This window comes from Bacillus rossius, chromosome 8, assembly GCF_032445375.1.
Source record: "Bacillus rossius redtenbacheri isolate Brsri chromosome 8, Brsri_v3, whole genome shotgun sequence".
In the NCBI taxonomy this organism is placed as follows: domain Eukaryota; kingdom Metazoa; phylum Arthropoda; class Insecta; order Phasmatodea; family Bacillidae; genus Bacillus; species Bacillus rossius.
In genome coordinates this window covers 57852762-57874161 of record NC_086336.1, presented here as the reverse complement: position 1 = coordinate 57874161, position 21400 = coordinate 57852762, and the positions used below count along the sequence as shown (strand labels likewise).

Genomic DNA, 21400 nt, shown 5'->3' with positions numbered 1-21400 from the left:
CCTAGCCATGATAGTGCAAGGGGGCAGTTACACGTTTTAAGTCAGTTTTTAAGAACACCGTCTCTTAACCATCCATTTTTACCACTGAAAAGTTCTGCGGCAAAGACTGTGAAGAAGACACAAAAAAAATTTGTGTGTGTATGTGTGATTCCTTAATTTTAAATACCAGCCAGTTGATTATTGGCTCCTGGTACTGCCTCAGAAGTGATTAAGGTAGATCAACCACTACAAACAAACATACATACTTTAAGGCCTAATCACAATCAAATTCGCAGATGCTATTTCCTATAAGCTCCATTATAATAAAAAAAATTGTCTTTAACACTAGCATCTACAATGCAGTGATTTTATTGCACAACATTAAGCAACCAGAATAATTGTGCACATACTTTTCACAACTGTATCCAAAAACTATTATTACAACTTACACATTCAAATCACTAACATGAATAAAGGCGAAATAGCATGATGCATATAATGCGGCAGTGGCTTTCAAAACAACAGCATAAAACAAAAGATATTAAAATTATTTTTCTATAATACTTTTCAGTTGGCATACACTTCCTTCATATAGATCAAATGCCAGCATACAGTAGTTCACAACTTTTCAAACATTAAATCAGGTAAAGGTCTCATAAATTTTCTTACTACATAAATTCAAGTAAGACATGCACAAAAATATCATTTTTGGTACACTTCATAACAAAATTATTGCTGCATCATACAGTATACCAACCTCTTAATTCATTAGTAATAATATGCAAATAAATTAATTTTAGTGTACAATGCAACAAGATGATTAAACCTAGGCACATTCTGTCAGTCTTCAAATGTATCACAGCATAAAAATATCACAGTTATATTAAAGTTATTAGTAACATGCCCAAATTTTCAAAAGAAATGTCAGGAAACACTAAACTTGATTGGTAGCACTTGCCACCCACCTTTGTTTGTATTTTAAGAACAAAAACAATCAATTAACAATCAACAGAATTACATTTTAACACCAATTTACAGTTAGATTTTATTATTACTATAAATAACCTTAACAGTATTAAACTAATGAAAAATCAACAAAAACTTAAAAGATTGAAAAATTTGAGCATTAAACATATACAAAATTATATAAAATAAATACTAGGACTTAGGTACTTAAGTATTTGTAAAACAGACCTGTACATACAGTAGCTTCATTAAAATTTATTATTTAAGTCCACATTAACATCAGTTTATTAAAAAACTATCAAAAATGCTGTGGAAAGTTTAAAATACAATGAATTACATACCAAGGAATATATAAAGCAATAATAAGTAGCAGAATGTGTCCTCAACTTGCATCTTTCTAGATACCGGCTAAACAATTTTCCATGAACTATGAATTAAAATAAAAAAATTCTGTAACTGATTAAAATAACTGAAAAATTCAAATAACGATTGTAATAAAACCTCAAGATAGTGACAAAAGTGTAAGCTGAAACTGATTGTGATATTGGAAATATGCCTATAGTTAGCAATGGCATTGAGATTAATGTATTTGTTTCAGCAAATAAAACCTAAATAATTATGTATTATTTTTAAGTAAAAAAACTTACTGTAATAGATTTGTAAGACTGGAAAAAAATATGAGAACCTGATTGAAATTTATAATTTTTGTATTCTTTACCACAATTTTTCATGAGAAAACACCACTTTTGCTCGATTCATTATTATCTTTCAAGGAAGTATTATTAGCACCCTGCTACAATTATGCATATGCATGTGTCTTATATGTTTTCTGATGCATCTGGTTGGAACTAAAATACCTACATAGAGGGCAGCATCGTACAGAAATACAGATTAAAGCTGTGCGGGATCCCAAAATTTGGGAAAGGTTTCTGGATCACCAAAGTTTTCCCCCAGTCAGGAAGAAAAAAATAATTACCAAACCTTTTCAATTTTTTATAGTTATTTATGAGGAGGGTTTTTATTATTCACTACATTAGCCATATAAATTTAGAGAACACTAACAAAAAAATACTGATTTATCATTCTTATACAAAGACAAATCTAACAACTTCCAGCATCATCGGATAACCTCATTTTATCATAAAAGTGTTAGAAAATATTATAACTGTCAGTCAAAAGTTGGATAAAAAAACATCTCGCGTAAACGTAGCATGATGTTTCTGGTCCCGCTATTAGATTCCAAGCGCTTTGTGTGGGTATTTTTTCCATATAAAACAATGTATTTTAAAGAAATATTTATTCGGAAATTACCACTTGCTTATTTAATTAACGGAATAATGTGAAGAGAAGTTGTCTGATGTGTAAGTTTTCTTTTAAAGACTTTTTAAACGTTATAACCTTTATCTGTTCGTTTGCGTAGCCGCGGTGTACCACTTACAAAAATGTAGCCAGGGCTAGTTGGCATCATTCATGTTTGGTGAAGTTGCTTATTGTATAGAGCGCGCGCACATAGTCAAATATCGATATCTCGCAGATTGCATGCAATGCGCTCTCTCTATCGAGTGCCGAGTTAACTACATTTGATGACCCGCACTCTTTCGTGGTATGTATCTACTACGATGATAGTTATACATTAATTCAGGCTCGCATTCGGGTCACAGATATTGTTTTTCAATTTAAAGTTGAGGAAAGGTTTTTGTTGCATGAGGCATGACTAGGGCCTGGAATTTTTCGCGATCGCGAATTTTGCGAAAATTCGCGCGAATTTCGCATGAAAACGCGAAAATTAAGTACATTCGCGAAAACCACAACATTTCTATATTACACTGCGAATATATCCCCGAAAAGTACCATTACAGTAGAATCCCGCCGATTCGAACCCCCTCTGATGCGTCCATTCCGTTTATATGACCGTTTTTTGAGAAAACATGAAAAATTTGAGCAGAGAAAGTCGAAAATTTGAGTAAAATCGGCTGAAAAACAAGTCTGTTACACTTTGTTGGGCTCTATGTGTTCACGTTCATCTTGGCGAGGGCTGTACTGTAAGCAGCCAGGCATACAAAAGACGTCTAAAAATAGATACCACCCCTCTAGACTGGCCACGCGGCAGTGTCTAGACGAGCTCGGCGCCTCCACTATCGCACGAAAAGCCGTCTCAGCTGTCATGTTATCTTACCCGCCCGGCGGCTTGACGTCATACATGACGTGACGCTTACCTCTCCCATCCCCTGCTAATTCTTCAAGGCTCATCCCTCCCAGAGCCAAACCTTGTAAAAACAATTTCCCCCCCCCCCCTTACCCAACTAATATTTCAACACATTCCCTCCCTTATTTCAACCTTCTGCGTGAGAAACTGTCAGTGTGTTTTTTTTTCTCTTTTTTTTTTACGCTGCGAAGGGACGTGGAAAAGATAATTGCTTGAGCTGTCAAAATAAACATCATTGACGGCAAGGGCAGGAGCGCATCCTGTCGGTCTGTCGCTGTGATTATCTACTCCAAAAACATGTCACAGCATTTCAGGATAGCATTGTTCTTATTTCTTTCGTTTATAGCCGAATGTTTTCTACTTGATCCACACAAGGTTAAAGTATCCTTTAACCCAAGTCTTGTGTTTCAGCATAATTACCTTATTTTTACATAAGCCGTGTTCCTGTATGGTTTTGATGCTCAAAATTGATCTGGGGTATAGTTCACACTAAGTTTCTTCTCATTTGGGCGCTGGGGTTTGTTCAAGTGGCAACCCCGTGTTCCTCCACTCCATTAAATACGAGCATATCAGTATCAGAAACATGGGTTTTATTGTACTGACAATAGCACAGTGATGTGCAAATTTTGCAACTGTAAAGTTTCATGGGATAGAAAAGATTTCATTGACAAACACCTAAAGTCGGCTAAGCATGTGGCATTGGCAGCCAAAAAAAAAAAAGAAAATTTGTAGTTGCAAACATCTATAGCAACGTGTCTGTTTTGTGTAACTGTTTTGGATTTAATTGGCTGTTATTATGCATATTAGCCTATTCCTAGTATACATGGATTGTTTATTAAATATGTAAACTATTATATTCAATAACTGCACAATTCAGTCAACATTTAAAATACCGGTAAAATTTCCATTGCATAACGAAAATACCAACTTTAAACCACCGCTTTTCTAATTTGAAAGTACCGCTTTTTGCATACTGAAAACACCGAAATTTTCCAGGCCCTAGGCATGACTTATTAATTTAAATTGTTTGGCGTATACATTCTTTACTTTTTAAATAAATGTACTTTCTACAAATGAGTTTTGTTTTAATGAATAACTTTACTTAACAAATTTTTTCATAAAAGTAGCACCCCTACTTTTCAAACTTGATTTTAATATAAAATGTGTGACGATTATGCGATAAAACACAGTAACTGTTGCCAACTGCCATATTACTACAGCAGTTATTTGCTTCAAATATTTTAGACTGTATCTGTTTACGAAGTTTTACTACAAACTGAGCCTTAAATTTCCACATTCAAACTAAAACTTAAAACTTTTTATGTTTCGAAATTTAGAGTGTGAACACCTAATACCCAAAGGACCTATGATATATGATTTTATGTTATGAAGGGAATGTCCGAAAATACCTTGATTCTATAGAGTTAGTCAACACTGTTTATTTCACTCAATTCTTTTCCTGATCCTGTCCTGATTCCCTTGGGAAAAATTCTTTCCAGCCCGAAAATTTACTGAATTGAAAAATCCATTCCGCACAACCCTAATATAGATAGCTTCACCTTCTTCATTAGCTTTACACAAGATAAATATTAATGAGAATGTGAAGTGGCAAAGTTTAACATGTTATTTAAATTTTCAAATTGGATGCAATTCTAATAACTATCCAAGAACTCATAAATTAGATGTTCAACCATAATTATATACAGCAAAACCCCTTATTTGCACTTTTCATGGGGACAAAGTAAAAAAGTGTAAAAAGCTGGAAAGTGTTTATTTGCACATACTATAATGCAGGTATAAACACACTAAGAACAAATTTTACTCTAGTATTTAATAATTTACCACATTTGACCAAAATAAAAAAAGAATGAAAGCCAAAAAGTTTTTCTGATTACTTCCTAACAAAAAAATCTGAAATTTTCTTCTGCTTGCTTTTCTGGCTGTTCAAGGAGATTATTTGCCTCTCCAAATTATAAAAGTTATCAAATGAACTAGCACTGCCTTCAGAACATGATATATAACTGCGCAATGTTTGAAGAGCTGCGAGCACGTCTCTTGTAGTAGGAACTGGTTCTTCTTGCCCCTCTTCTTCTTCTTCATCATCTTCTTGCTAGTTGGTGATGACACTATTGATAATAATGTCCTCCACACACTGGACTTGTGAGGTAACTACCTGCTGGTCAATTGCCACATAGTCCTTATAAAACTCCTTTTGAGACAGTTGGCAATACTCAGGCACATCCTCTATGTTGGTGACACCATCATCTTCACTGGCACTACAACCTGCTTCTGGAAAAAGAAAGCCTGCCTTCGCAAAACAATTTTGGATCGTTGTAACTGTGACCTCTTTCCATGCTCTAGCTGTGAAGTGTAAGGCTGTCAATACATCAATCTTCATTGTCGAGGGATCCTTACCGCTGTCAAGCATGGTCACCGCTCTTGTGACCAGGTATTTTCGGTACAGGAACTTGAACGACTGTATAATACCTAGGTCCAGTGGCTGTAGTTCACTCGTGCAGTTCGCAGGAAAACAACTTCTGTATTACGAAGCTGTATGTTGCCCATGCGTGCAGGGCACTGGTCAATAAACAAAACAATTTTCCTGTTTTGTACACCCATTATGGTATCAAGTGCATGAAGTTGGCTCTGGAACAGTGCACTCGTCATCCATGACTTTTTGTTTGCTGTGTACTTGGTAGGAAGGGTGCGTACGTTTTTGAAACACCTGGGTTTCATAACATTGCCAATAACATAGAGGCAACTTTTCACTTCCATCAGCATTTGTACACAAAAGTACAGTGATTCGTTGCTTACTTAACTTTCTTCCATGGCACTTCTCACCTTTAAAAGTGAAGGTTTTGTCAGGCAGAACACTATAAAACAATCCAGTCTCATCAGCATTAAATATATTTTTCGGAGAATAGCTGGCTTCTCCTTAAGCTGAGTTTCCTTCCAGTGTTCCACTGTCTCTTCATTCACACTCTTGCTTTCACCGCATACAACTTTGTAAACAACATTATGGCGTTGTTTGAACCTGTCTAGCCATCAATTGGAAGCTGTAAAATCTTCAATGCCAAGCCGGGATGCAATCACATGAGCTTTTTCTCGCAAAATGGACCCGCTGATTGGCAGATTCGCAGAACGTGCACCCACAAACCACTCCACAAGAATATCTTCAACTTCTTTAAATTTTGATTCTTTACAGTATTTTTGTTTTTTTGCACTTGGCCCGCATTTTGCTGCATTTTCTGCAATGCTATTACGATTCTTCAAAATCGTATTGAGTGTGCTGATGGGAATTGAAAGTTCTTTTGCCAAATCAACTGGTGTTCCCACAAACTCGTCTGCTTTTGCAATTATGTTTAATTTTTCCGCCACTGAAAACGTATGCCGCTGCCTTTTCTCCATTACGTAACCATAAACGATAGACTTCACTGATAAAAAAAATTCAAAATAAAATAAAACTTTTTAACATATTATTTACTACCACGTTATTCTCAAATTCTATTTACCGTTACCGGATGTTGACTTTCCTTTACCATAATGTTCACAGAATGTAAACATGCAGTTGTGTATGTGATTAAAATATCGTCCAGAAAATTGACAGCGCTCGCAGCGCAAATAGAGCCAGCACAACTTCATCGCCATCTTGTAATGTGTTTGTTGTGGTTTTCGATATGAACGCAATCTTTGACGCGTTTCACATGTTTATTCTCGGACAATTCTTTTAGTTACATCATCTATGGCGATTGCACCAAGTTGTTTATGTTTGTTACGTGACGTAAATAGCGGGATGGATTCGATTTTTGAGACGTAATTTGCATGAAAGTATTGTATTGGACTAAATGGGAACTAAGCTGGACCTAAAGAATATAGTGCAAATAACGGGAAAACGTAAATAACGGTAACGTAAATTAGGGGTTTCGCTGTATATTGTTTTAAAGTAGCATCAAGTTTTTTTTGCCTTTTACAAGGGACTTACTTTAAACATAATGGCAGGATATAAATAAAGTGACAAACTAATCTAAAACAGGATATTATAGTACTGTAAAAAACATCCTTTGGCTATTTTTTTTTGCTTCTCGGATTTTATAACAAAATAAACCTTAAATACTAGTGCCCAAATACATTTTCATTTAGATTTTCAGCAGGGGAAATATGTTTACCCACATTTTTGATGTCTTGGAACACAAAAACTGTCTCTTGAAGTACATTTACTAAAATTTGTTATAAATTTTTTAATAGTCTTTGAAAAATTAATAAAAAAAAACTTATATAATGAATAGCCTGCCAAATTAAATCAAGAAAACAACATCTGTAGGATAAAAATTGGTTACATAGTCAAACTACAAGAAAAGTAAAGTGTACAAACTGCTATCATATTGTTCACAATATTTGATCACCATTTACAGTTCTGTACAATTGAACAATACATAAAAATATCACAATTTTAACATCTTCCAAGTACAACAAAATATTTAATAAGTTACATTCCTTTCATATCAATAAAAAAAATCAAAAAATTTATGATTTGCATCAAGTCAATGAGTAAATAAAACAAAGTTCAAATTTAAATTTACTACTGTATGTACAGCTCCAAGTCTAAATTAACGAGGTCTGGTCTTTCCAACTAAAATGGCCATATCTCTTCATGTTCAAAACAATTTACATAGAAGTATAATTACACATAGCTCCTGCAATACAAAAAGTAAATCAATTTTGTGTGCACAAATGCTGATTTTAATATTATTCAACAAAAATTTTCAAATCATTCACAAATCAATGAATGAAAGTGAAAGCAATTTTTAAGTAAGAATTTAAAGTTATAAATTCTTTACCCCTCTTTGGTGCAGGTCATTCAGATCATTATTTATTCACAGCACCGCCAGCACTGTTCCAATCATATGACAATAAGATTCCAAGCCCACGTTAACATGAATACTGTTTATGGCTAAAATATATTCAGAGCTAACCAAACCATATAAGAAATTTTGATTAGAATTTTTTTATTAATGCACACATAAATTTCACCAGCTGCTACAAAAACAAATTACAAATTTTTGTACCACGTTCCAAAACAAACAGTAAAATATCACAACAATAAGGAAACAGTGTTGTAATTTTAAGTGATTTTTGTTAAGGTGTAAAGTATTCTGTGTGAAATATACAGTTAAGTTTAAAATTTCACTAGGAAAAATTCTTTACCACATGGAAATAAAAACTACCCTTATTTCGCACTTCAACATTCTTTGTTGGAGCTCGGCTCTTGCGACCATTATCGATACAATATTTGCAAATTCCCTACGTCCTTAGGAATCCACTCAACTACAGCGCAACACTCGCCAGTTGGGAGACCAGACCTCACGCGGCCACGGGGCCCGGGGAACACAAGGAGGCACACATGCGCCACGCAATAACGAACAGAAACAAGGATGGTATGCAATACCTGTTGTAGCTCTGATCATAATAGTCTTTGTTGTAGTCCTTGCGGTAGCGGCTACCCCTGCCGCCGCGGCTCGCCGGAGCCGCAGGGTACTGCTGATAATCCGTCTCATAGTAGGAGCTGTTCTCAAACTCTGTGCGTACATCTTTGTATGATGAGTGGTATCTGCAAAAAAATAAATAACTATGGTATAGCTTTCATATAAAGCCTATGCTTACAATACTAGTACTAAAAAGTAGAGCTGGTTTTTATTGGTCGGTTCGGTTCCCGTTCAATTTAACATCAAGAACCTCAGTTCTCAAATGGTTTCAGTTCTTATAGAAAAAAAAAAAATCTTAGTACTAGACTAAATATGAATTTAGTTAGCTGGGTTGGTTATTAAAACCAATCAAAAAACACAGAAAAAAGGCATACACACTTTTCATAAGTCTAAAAATTTATTTAAGTATTTTAAAACTAACCTCAAACCTTGTAATAGGGATGGAGAGGGAAAAGACGAAGGACATCATTACCGTGTTTATATCAGGCAATAACCTGAACACAGACCATAATAACTACTCTTGTATTCTACTGGAGACAGATATATGGTGTGATCCTTAGGAAAAAGATTAGATTTTTTTGTCCAAAATTATACATGCAACTCATACACAGGCGCAAACCTTCTGCGAGTAAATACGGTACTCATAGACATTATAAATTGTGAATATTGGCACAGGCCTAGCCAGCTCAGAAAGCAGGGGGTACTCACCTGGAAGGCGGCGGAGACTGGCGGGCGGGGGCGGGCGACCGGAAGTGAGGGCTCGCTCTGCGTCGTGGGGACACTTCCCTCTCCCTGTCCCGCTTCCTGTCTCTGTCCCTGTCCCGGTCCCTCGGGCTGCCATGCACGACCCCTCGCCCCGGTGGCGGCGGCGAGCGGGAAAAAGATCTGGATCGGGACTTGCTGCACATGGGAAGGAATTACACGTTGAGGCGGGCATATTTAACCAGCCACCAAATCATGTCATTGTGAGTGAGTGAGTGAGTGAGTGAGTGAGTGAGTGAGTGAGTGAGTGAGTGAGTGAGTGAGTGAGTATATGTAAGTAAATACAGTAGAACCCTGTTATAACGAATCTGAAGGGAGTAGTTTATATGTTCACTATAGAGGGGAAACGTTATATCTGGGAAAACTTTTATATTGGCAATACATATTCAAAAGCAAAATCTTAACTACACATAGGCCTAAGCCAAGAAAAGAACGAATGGAAATACTCAAAGCAACAGTTTTATGAGAAAGTGCAGATATTATTTTTAATGAACTATACATGTACAAACTTTCTATTACCTAATGGTTCTTGGACATCGGCGTATTATCCTTTTTTCAGGCATTTAATACTCTGTGACGTTTTCGCAGCTTGATAAAGAAGATTGTTCAGCTTGTTTAGTATTGTACTTAATGTGGATGTTGCAATTCCCAGTTCCTTTGCTATTAACACGTGCGGGACAGTGGGGTTGGAGTCTATCTTTTCAATAATGTCCAGTTATCTCGCACAGATAATGCCTTACGTTTTTTACCGCGTTTTTCACCCATTTTTATGTACGTATTTCTTATTGAAGCACATTTGCAGCTTAATAACACGAAATTCTTTTTACCGTCAAAAGTAAATAAACGAAAAATAACGAGTCTGGCACATCAAAGATCACTACGTATCATTTAGTATCACAATTGCTAAATTTGGAACGAAATATTCTCACTTTCTATGGAAAAATTTAGTCCACAGAGTTCTATCTAGTGGTAGTCTTACGAACCTTACTCGATCAAAATGTCCGAAATGTGAACAATAAAAATGAGACGTAAAAATATTGAATTTGCTGCTATAATGTACATACGTATTTGTGTGGTGGTAATTTATGTTTAATTTTGATAACATATTAAATGTACACGCGTTCGTCCATTCTTTAATTATGCAGGGAAAAATATTTTTTATTTTCACCAAACTGATCACCATTTATGGCTACATGTAGCCTACCGAGGCCACTAGAATACGACTTGTTTATAATTTGAACAGTGGACAATCGAGTAGCGTATTCCCGAGAAAAACTTCAATGTGATCCAGAATAGACGTTTTGTGAAAAAAACTTGTAATTTAATGAAAATATTTGAGATAAATGTGCATTATGTCGGCAAAATTTGTTCGTGGTACACGGGAAAACGTATCAACATTGACAAAAGTTGTGCGCTATATCCAATAAATTAATACATAACCTCACATCATTTTGCCGGGACTGAGACGGAAATTCACAATAAACGGGAATTCATTATAGGCGGGTTCACTATAAACGGGTTATACTGTAAGTAGTAAGTCTTTTAATAGTTATAAACCGCAGTTTTAACAAGCTGATTTTCAAATGTAAATGCAATACAGCAAAACACCTTATTTGCACTTTTCATGGGGACAAAGTAAAAAAGTGTAAAAAGCGGGAAAGTGTAAATAAAGGGAAAAGTATAAAAAGGAGTACAGTTTACCTTATTTAGAATTTTTTTCCTTTTGTTTAATAGCACATACTACAATGCAGGTACAAACACACTAACAACAAATTTTACTTTAGTATTTAATCAATTATTAATTTACCACATTTGACAAAAATAAATAAAGAATGAAAGCCAAAATGTTTTTCTGATTACTTCCTAAAAAATAAATTTGAAATTTTCTTCTGCTTGCTTTTTTAGCTGTTCAAGGAGATTATTTGCCTCTCCAAATTATAAATACAGTTGCAACCGGCAGGGTTTATAACAAATACGGGCTACATACACATTGCTCACAGTAAAAAAATTTTTTAAGAAAAGGCCGCAAATTGATGAATATTTACCGTCAATAGCGCGCCAAACGCGGAGAAAGGTCATTGTACTCGGTCAGCTGCTGTAACGACGCGGCGGCGCATGCGCACTCTATGCTCCGCCCAGACTCATGACGCCATCAGCCGCCAACCAATAGATGCGAGCTTAGCGGAAAAAAATATAAGCTCCACCTCCCGTGTACCAATTTTATCCAGTTCTAATACCAGTTTATTGGTATACGCACCAGTTTTCTCGCTGCCGTGACATGTTCAAGTTTACGTTTATCATGATGTCTTGATACCAATAATTAATTATTTACGATCCCCAGAAATAAATGGTTAGTTTAAAAAATATGGCGTCAACTGTACAATACTTCCCAAATTATAAAAGACGTATAAAACAGTTACCAAGACACCGCTCATTTTATCTTGTGAAGTTTATGTCTCGTACCAGTATTTCGGCTAAGTTGTGACATAAATACAGTAACAGAACTTACAAGCAGCCATGTTTGTACATTCATGAGTTTACGTTTTTCCCTCGTGCATTTTAGATTGTCTCTTGCTATAATTACTCGTACTTTTACACGCCTAGGCTTAAATTATTACATGTTTAGAAATAAAAGCAACTTTTCATGTTATAAAATATGTATATTTTGCTATTTAAAATGTTCATTGCCTACTAGCTCCACGGTATTTTCTGGTTGTTTATGGTTGTTACGTGACGTAAATAGCGGGATTGATTCGATTTTTGAGACGTAATTCGCGGGAAAGTATTGTATTGGACTATATGGGAACCAAACGGGACCTGAAGAATATAGTGCAAATAACGGGAAAACGTAAATAACGGTAACGTAAATAAGGGGTTTCGCTGTATATGACTGGACGTTTGTTATTGAATAGGGTTTTGACACATGGAAAAGAAATCTGTATCACATTCAGAATGCCAAGAGTTTAAATGAATTAAGGCTACAGGTGCCGTTCATCAGGTAAGTGGAGAATAAGACTAGGGGAACCAAGATCAGAACAGTGTATGATAGAATGATACAAATGACTGGGTAAAAGAAACAGTTATATTCTGAGAAAACCCTCTGGCTTATGTCAACATTAACCATACATCTCATTTTAAAAAAAAATCCAGGATTGACCCTGCACAATTATTTCGAATTAGAACTCACTGCTAGAAGACGAGTTATCTAACCAATGACTGAACCATCCTAGCTCTAGCATGATTTTGAATCTGGTTGCATTAAGTGTGGGTGGTTTTCTATTTCCTCCCAGACAAATACTGAAGCAGTTACTTTTAATGTAATACCAAACATTTTGCTAGCATTCAATACAAAAAAAAAAAGCTGTTTGGACGTTGTGAAATTTCTCATATCCTGTTGGTGTGATGTCAGTTCGGTTGGCAAGCAAACCCAGAACCAACACTCTCCAGCCAAAAGTCCACAGCTTACAGAAAAATAATTCCTATTAATTAGGAAACATTACAGGACTGCCCGCTAGCGTACGGCGATGAAGGAAGGGCAGGGGAGACAGCCTTTTGTGATTCTCGCCTGAAATTTTCAAAGATTTACGGACCATTCATTTGTCACACGGGGATTAAAGTGGAGTTAGAAAGACGTGTTTGTCACCAGCAATATATCACCGCATTTTACCGAAAGTCTATTGTATTTTCACCTGGGAAAGATTTAGCTGTTATGCTTTCCAAAGTGCCGGTACCGGTACCAACATTATATTTATGGCCTTCATGCTGGTTAATTTGCTGAGAACCGGCAGAACTGAGAACCAAGAACAGGGACGACACTGTGCATGCACAATGGCAAGGTCACTTGTGTAGCATTTAAAACATTGCAACCAATTAATAATATGACGAATCACAAAATTGTCTTACTCCTTCCTTAACAGTTATTTAATGCATTCATTTATTATTACTTGAGCCCAAATAAAATGGTACAAATGGTACACACAAAAATTTTCAATGCCTGTGTGTTCACTGTTTAAATAATGCTGTTCTCCAAATCATCATTCAAGAGCAGTTATACCAGAAGCTTTAACGGCTAGTTTACGTAACGTGTAGCAGGTTGCAGAAGTGGCAAGTAATGAGATTAGCAATTTAATTCTTATAGTTGGCATCAATGTATATAATAGACAGTAAGAATTTACATTACAAGGTTAATTAATTTTTTTGTTAATATAAACAATTAATAGGGACCACAGAAAATGGTAAATAAAACTGGCTCATTTCGGTGTAAAAAAATGACAAAAGCGGTGCAAAAAATCTGTGTAAAAATAAGCAATCGGTAGAGACCCCAAAAAATCGAGAAAAAATTATTCCATTAGCGGTGTAAAAAAAAACCTCATAGCGGATAGGCACTACAAAGTAGCAGACTCTGCCTTACATCGGCCCACTTTGTCTGTCGTTTCATCACACAAGAATACAATCTGTTGTCTTCTACAGCGTACCTTACTGCTTCCTTATTTGCCTGGCCAATTTTTGGGACATAAGTTTCTCTAAGAGTGTTGGCTGATGGCAAATCTCCTGCACCTTAAATGTATAGTACATAACTTACAATATACTTATAAATAGGTAGTATTTATAAGGTTATCGCTGAAAATATTAATGGGCTAATTTACCTACTCAAAACAATTCTAAGCCAAGCCAAACCTAACCTAACCTTTTCAAGATTACTGCTGGATTACAGAGTCAAAACATCAATCAATCAGTCAAAAATATCTTGTGGTGTGCTCACCATTTCACAATGCAATCCATCCTATTTAAGTATTTGTTAATCTGAGGTACTTGCATATTTATTTGAAGAAAAGGTAAGTTGGGCCTAAAGGTAAGTTAATTGATAATATTGTAGGCCTACATATGCTTATGAACTTTTATTAGAGGGGGAAAACATTTCTAAATAATAAGGCTAACCTTCACCATGGGTGTTACACCATTCCCTCATAGCTGGATGATCAGCTTTTTCCAAAGGAATGTTAACTTACAGCATCATATTAACAAAATCAGAAACAAATTCTTGTTTTCTGCACTTTCAAGCTTGTTTGCTTTATTTACGCTGTCGCCTATCGAGATTTGTTTAGACACGGTAGAATTTTCTTGACAAAATAATTGTCTTTTCTGTTTTGTTTTGTGCGTGTCATTTGCCACATGCTTTTTGCACGTGGCTTTGTGTGTCCAATCAACCCGCACGTTGCAGAACTTGCACATCATAATTTTGTCCCGCTGATCAAAAATATAAAATCCATCCGAATTCATCTCTCTTTCGCGATCATACATTGTCGAAGTTTTCGGCATCTTAGCCATAAATTCAATTGTATCACAAAACTTACAAAATGTGGACGGTATTTGTAAACACTCATAGATATGTGCACGCAAAAATGACTGCCATCTTAGCTCCATGCGATTAAATTAGGTTAGAAAAATTGACACCAGTGCGCCTTGCGGCAGAAACGACCATTATTCAAAAACGAAAACTGTGGACAGTCAATTTTGTTATGTTGGTAGTGCGCTCATATCGATTTTTGACATTTGTTACATTTTGTTTTCATTTGCGATGGCAATATTTACTGCTTGTAAACAGAGTAATAAAAATACGTGGATTTCAGTAACGTGTCAAAACGAAGATAATATCACGGCACTAGTCTTTCAGTCTATGTTTATTTCACGCCTATGTTTATGATGGCGTAAATAAATAGAACTTGCGACATAAGGACATCATTTTGTGCGAAAAAGCGTGAATTTCGTGCAAAAATTCGTGAATTTCGCGACTATGTCGAAATCATAGGAAAGTCGCAAAATTCGTTTAAAGTAGCAAATTTTCGCGTTATTTCGTGAATTTCGCGCTTCACCATTTTTCGGGGGGTCTAACTATTAATTTAACACTACTTTTACCCTTATTAGACATTGAAAAACACTTTTTATATTAATATCATAATAACATAATTTGTGTGTCTCAGAAATGTTGATAGTTAATAAGACACCATGACCCTGAATTTTTTTAGATTGTTAATTTAATTTAAAATGTTTATTCTCTCAAAATGCAATTCCAAGTTTTATATAAATGTATTTAAACATAAAATTACTACCGTAAGTTTATTTTAATGGGAGTAAAGTCTTGAATGAGATGGTAGTCAACCAAAATGCTTTTAGGGTTGTAAAATGAGTTGTTTTAGGAACCAAGCATTCTTATGGAAAAAAAAAGTACTAGAGTATTGCTGATTTGAAATGCATCAGGGTGTACCGTATATACCCGAATCTAAGACAACATTTTTTACCATAATTTATAATTCAAAACAAAGGGGTGGCCTTAGATTCAGATACACTGAATTTTAGGTAAACATACCTATTTTGGGTCAATGTTTTCGGGTTGTGCAGTAGTTATTGGCTGCACATGTTACGACTGATGTTTTTTGGAATGTTCTATAGCACAAGATGGCGCCCATCTCAGAGACTAGTTTCTTGTACAAAAACATTAATGTAGGTTGTACAGTACTTCCTTGCTGTGATAATTTTATCGACAACAACGAAGATGATGCACCAGCATAATGAAACTCTTTTTAACAGTTTCCAACAGTTACAGTAGCAGCCACATAGGTATTTATTTCTGTTTGTACATAAACTGTTGACAGTATTTCGAAAGTGGTGGTCGAAATCCTTTGTAACATTCACATTTTCAATTTTATATCTAATTTGTTGGCATGTGTTTAATACAATAAAAAAAAAAATTTTCTCCTGAAAACACGAGGCTGTAGTTCGGGGGGGTCGCCTTGGATTCGGGTATGTACGGTAACTTCACGACCGAGCAGTGACCTGCTGATGCTGAAGGAGCCGGACGGGGACCGGGTTCGGCTCTTGGTGCGGGTGCGGGACCGCTTGCGGGGCGTCCTGGTGCGGGAGCGGGGGGAGCGAGACCTCGTCCTGGAGCGGGTCCGCGTGCGCGAGGGGCTCCGGCTCCTCGACCGGCTGTACGACCGGCTGCTGCGGCTGTTGCTGCGGCTGCGGGAGAACGAGCGCGAGCGCCGCGGGTGGCGCAGCTTGCGCTTGCGGTCCTTCTCCCGCAGCATCCGCTCAAACGCTTCCAGTGGGTCGTCGATCGTGCTGCGGGAACAAACAAACATCTACCAACTGGAATCCATTTCTATATCTTAGCTAACACTGAGTACACGATGTCCACACATGTCTGTAGAGAAATTTCCCCAACTTTTCCATGACCAAAATTTAAAAATTTCCTTGATGAAATGTCAAAAATAATTTACATATTTTTTGCAATTTTCTGAAAGAAATTAAGACAACCCTGCTTCCACCTATTATCTTCTTGACAATACTGGTATCAGAGTAGCCAGGGGCTTAGCCGGCGGAGGGGGGGGGGGGGGGGGGTTCCAGCCCCCCCCCCCCCCCCCCCCAGCACCAAATCTTTAATTAATTTCTTATTCATCACTCAAACAAATTTCATATTAAAATTAATAAAATTTTTACCATTACAATATTTAAATTTAAGTACCGAAAACTGCTAAAATAGCACTATTTTACACCTTGAAATCCACATTTTCCCGGGGGAGGACCCCCCCACCCCAACTTTAATACGGAGAAGGGGGAGGGGGGCGGCGTGCGTCTTAACATCCCCCCATACACAAATCCTGGCTACGCCACTGAGAGTAGCACAGTTTAAAAGTCTATTACTGTCTCATTGTGTACACTACAAAAAAAAATACATTTTATATAGATTAATAAACAACTTTTAATAAATCAGCCAAATGTGTACAAATCAATTAACACCAAAAACTTTTATTATTCTCTAGCACTTCAATAGTTTGGTAAATTGTGTACATTTATACCTCTTATCTGAATCTGTTATACAGTCAAACCTCTATCTATCGAACTCGCATGTATCGATTGTCCGTGTTTATCGTATACTTTCTACGGTCCCGGCAAAATTGCCATACAACCAAGGTTAAAAAAGTCCGCTTGTACTGATGTTCGAATTATTGTTTTGTCCGCATTGATCGTACAAAATATGTGGTCCCGTCACTATTAATTATAATAGATGATCGTTTAACCATAAAGATTTTGCAGAAATAACCATTTCTTAGAAAGAAACCGTCATAAAAACAGTAACGATAGTATACAGTAGTAAAAATCACCATAAATCTGCAGCCAAGTAATGGAGCACGTAAATATGAAGAAAAGACAAATGAACAACTTACGAAGAAATATGGATGATGTACCATAACTACAGTACAAACCCAATTGTTATCCTAAGATAATTACCATAAAAAGAACTAAAGATTCTTTGTCGATACCATAATTACTACAGAAGCACGATAGCTACCACATTTGCACTACAGTTACCGTAACAACCGAGATGTATATTTACCGTGACGGTAATGTATTTATTTATGACATATTAAAATTAAAGAACATTATTGAAAAAAAGGATGTTAAATTTTTATATGTACGTTTGGCACATGTTGCGAAGAAATAATACGATCTGAAAGAATGCAGTACTACTACGAAAAGTGAAAAGGTAATCTTGGATTTTTAGGTTATGGCAGTCTCTCTCGTTTTTCAGTAATATCGGCCGAAAATTAACAAGCGTATCGGAAGTCGGCAGAAATGTTGATTCAACTAAATATTGGCAAAATCGGCTTTTTCAGTACAGCTCTACATTTGATGACATGAGTAAACATATTTCAGACTTCAGGATATTGAAAAAGACTTTAATTTCCATGTAGATTTATTGTGCGTATGGTTTTTTTTTTTGCAAGTGTAAATTGAATTAAGTAAAAAACTTCCATTTTTATTTATTTTTCAACTGATTAACTTTAATGACAAGTACCTGATATATTTCTGACACTAATTTTGAGGTTGAAATATTTTTTTAAATTTCTTAGAGTGAAGTCCACATCTATTGAATGTCCGCATCTACTGAATTTTTTTGTTGGTCCCCTGAAAAACGATAGATAGAGGTTTGACTGTATTTGTATTAAAACTTGTATAGGTATTCTTTATTTTTATTAATGAAATACTTATTACACTTTTTTGTGAGATATTTTGTCTTTGTCCTAGTTGTAATGCCTTGTGTCATTTTTGTATATCTTGTATTGTTTCATCTGATTTTTGTTAGTCCTGTCAAAAGTTTTACGTTTTGTTCATTCTATATTTGTTGTGCCTATTGCTTAAGTTAACCAGCCGTAACTGTTGATAGGCATTTCACAAATAAAATAATAAAACAGTTAAAAATAAAAATACAGATTTATGATAACAACTAGTTTAGGAACGACAAAATACTATGGTTAAGCTAGATGAATAAAAAAAAACCATATCACATCTTATAGCAAGATGTGTGTTAACATACCATTCACTTGCAAAGTCAGTAAAATTTGTTCAATCCCCCAACACAAATAAAACATTTTGAGGCCCTATTCAATAATAAATTACCCCTAATTCTGACCCCACTATGAGAATGTGTGCAACTGCAGGCAAACACACAAGAATGAAAAAAAAAAAAAAATCAAAACTCACCTTGCCTGGCTGCCATTGTGCACGCCCCTGCTAATGCTGGCAGAGGGATGATGGTGGCTGTGGCCACGATAGCCACCTACAAAAAAATCAAATACAAAAATTGTTTGTATTCCAAGTAAAAGAAATACCTTGAACATTTAAAAAACAAGTCCAACACACATATTTCACCAACGTACAATGGGCCCTCCTCAGAACGGAATAAATGAAACCGAACATTTGCTGAAAGCGTAAAAATCACAAGAGACTGTGCACACTTGCACGCTTGGCAAGATGAATGATTATTACCTAGTACTCACCATGCAATGCACGACCGCGGTTACGGTAACCTCTGTAACTCCCGCGGTGCAACAAATGACTGTCTCTGTCAACATCTGAGTAACTAGAACGCCCACCGCTGCCTGTAATAATCAAACAACTTAATTAGCACTTGAAGGACCATACAGCTCCCGATTACAATGCACAGAAACAGGAGCACATGTGACATGATATTCTTATGTATACTGACATATAGTACATATATTACGGTCAATATTAGAGCTGTACCGATTCACAAAATTGGGCCAATATGCAGATACGCCGATACAACTTTGTCGATTCACAGATTCCAAACCGATACAGGGGAAAATACATTTTGGTTACAAAATAGTTTTATAAATTTACTGAATAACCCACAATGTCTCATTCTCTGAAAAGCATGCAATGCAAATGCACATATATTTTAATTTACATAAACAAAAGTTAATTAGAAAGGTAGATAACCTAATATGAACTGAAAGGGATTTTTTTTTAACCAGTAGTAAAATAAATACAAAATAAGTGAGTGCTTGCTAACGTTCGCGGTCATGAAACATTTTACAATATACAATCCAACACAATTTACATAGCCTTACATTGCCTCATAGGAAACTTTCTATTAAACTAGCACCAGATTACAGAATTCCTAAATATTTTTATCAAGAAAACATTCTTAATACTTCAATTAATGTATTTTAGTGCCATAAAAAATACCACATGTGCTGAAAAGTCTCTCAGATTAAACACTAGAAGCAGGTACAAACAGGTAGTTTGCAGCAGAAAGACATAAGTTTCTGTTGTACATAAATCATTTATTTGCATTAACTTTTCTAAAACTGATATTCAAAACTGCATAAACGTGTTTAGTCTAGTCACAAAACGAACATTCTTCGTTCGCAGTTTATAAACAGAAAATAACCTCTCTTTTTTTTAACTCTTATTTTTAGCTTGTTTTCATCCGTTTGTTGACGACCTATTATTTTCTTAATAAAACACAAATTTACTAAGAGAGACTGGAAAATTTAGTTGGTTGATTCTTTGGTTATAAATGACACTTTAATTTTTCAGTAACATTGGCTAAAAAATTACAAATGTATTGTGAATCGGCAAAATCAGCTTCTGGTGATTCGTATCGGCACAGCTCTAGTCATACGACAACAACAAAAATGGAAATTAAGAAACACCCGCAGCATCAAAGAAGGATACATACGACCTGAAAGAAGCAATATTGCTTTCAATGCTTCCTTTGCTAAAACAATATTTTAACTTTTAATAATGTAAATTTTTCATCATTAAGGTTGAGAACTGACAAAGAGTATTGCATAGTTCATAACATTGTGTTCACTGACATTTTTATATTCTCAAAATTAATTCAAAATTAATAACAATGACTTCATAGGATAAACTATGCTTTAACAAAGCCAAATTTGGAATATTAAACAATAAAAAAAATTGTAATTGCCCAAAATTTATTGAAACCAACACTTTTAGTTCGTATTCCTTTAAGAAATCACGGCACTGACCTCAAACATAACATATAGATTCCAAAAATTATAGCTTATGAATTAAATCCTACTCTAACCTCGTCACAGTAAAAACTCCACATCTCAAGAAGGTCTACTTTTATAAACATAAAAGAAACTCTATTTAACAATTCCTTGATTACATTTTTTCCTGCATCACACTAAGTGGGTGTATTTTTTTTTATTTCCCAATTTTTGTCTTATATTTACAATGTTAAAATTGCAGGATAAAATATCAAAAGTATTTTTAAATTGTAAAAAAAGCAATCTTGTATGGAGCAAAGAGACCACAATAAAACTAATAGAAGCAATAATATTTTTATCTTATGATAATTTGCAAAAATTAAATCATTTATGAAATATATTAAAACAATGATAACAATAAAAATCCAATCCAAAGCTAAAATTGTTAATGTCATACTAAATATTATTTGTATTCAGTGAATTCCAATTGTTTGACAAACTTAACTGACAATATGATTCACAGTTTTCCATACTCTCAACTTATTTTTTTTCCCTTCCTTCCTCCTTCTTTTCCCCAGTTTCACAAATTTTGATTTTATATTTTCCTTACTTTTAACATCAGTTTTCTGTCATCCTAAATCATGATCCCAAATGTTTACACTTTCCCACAATTCATC

General features: G+C 35.3%; 1 protein-coding gene across 10 annotated transcripts in view; it reads right to left on the bottom strand.

The window, feature by feature from the left end:
• The window catches only part of LOC134535010 (E3 ubiquitin-protein ligase RBBP6-like), a 136628-nt gene that overhangs the window by 50237 nt on the left and 64991 nt on the right, over positions 1-21400 (bottom strand). For 7 of the 10 annotated variants that reach the window (XM_063373828.1, XM_063373831.1, XM_063373830.1 and 4 more), the window contains 5 exons: positions 19239-19340; positions 18943-19018; positions 16231-16518; positions 9343-9534; positions 8598-8759 (listed from right to left, as the gene is read on the bottom strand). The exons of the other annotated variants lie outside the window; for them this stretch is intronic. In XM_063373828.1, coding sequence (XP_063229898.1) covers positions 8598-8759; positions 9343-9534; positions 16231-16518; positions 18943-19018; positions 19239-19340 — 820 coding nt within the window. The remainder of the gene's footprint in view (positions 1-8597; positions 8760-9342; positions 9535-16230; positions 16519-18942; positions 19019-19238; positions 19341-21400) is intronic. 10 annotated transcript variants of the gene reach the window in all.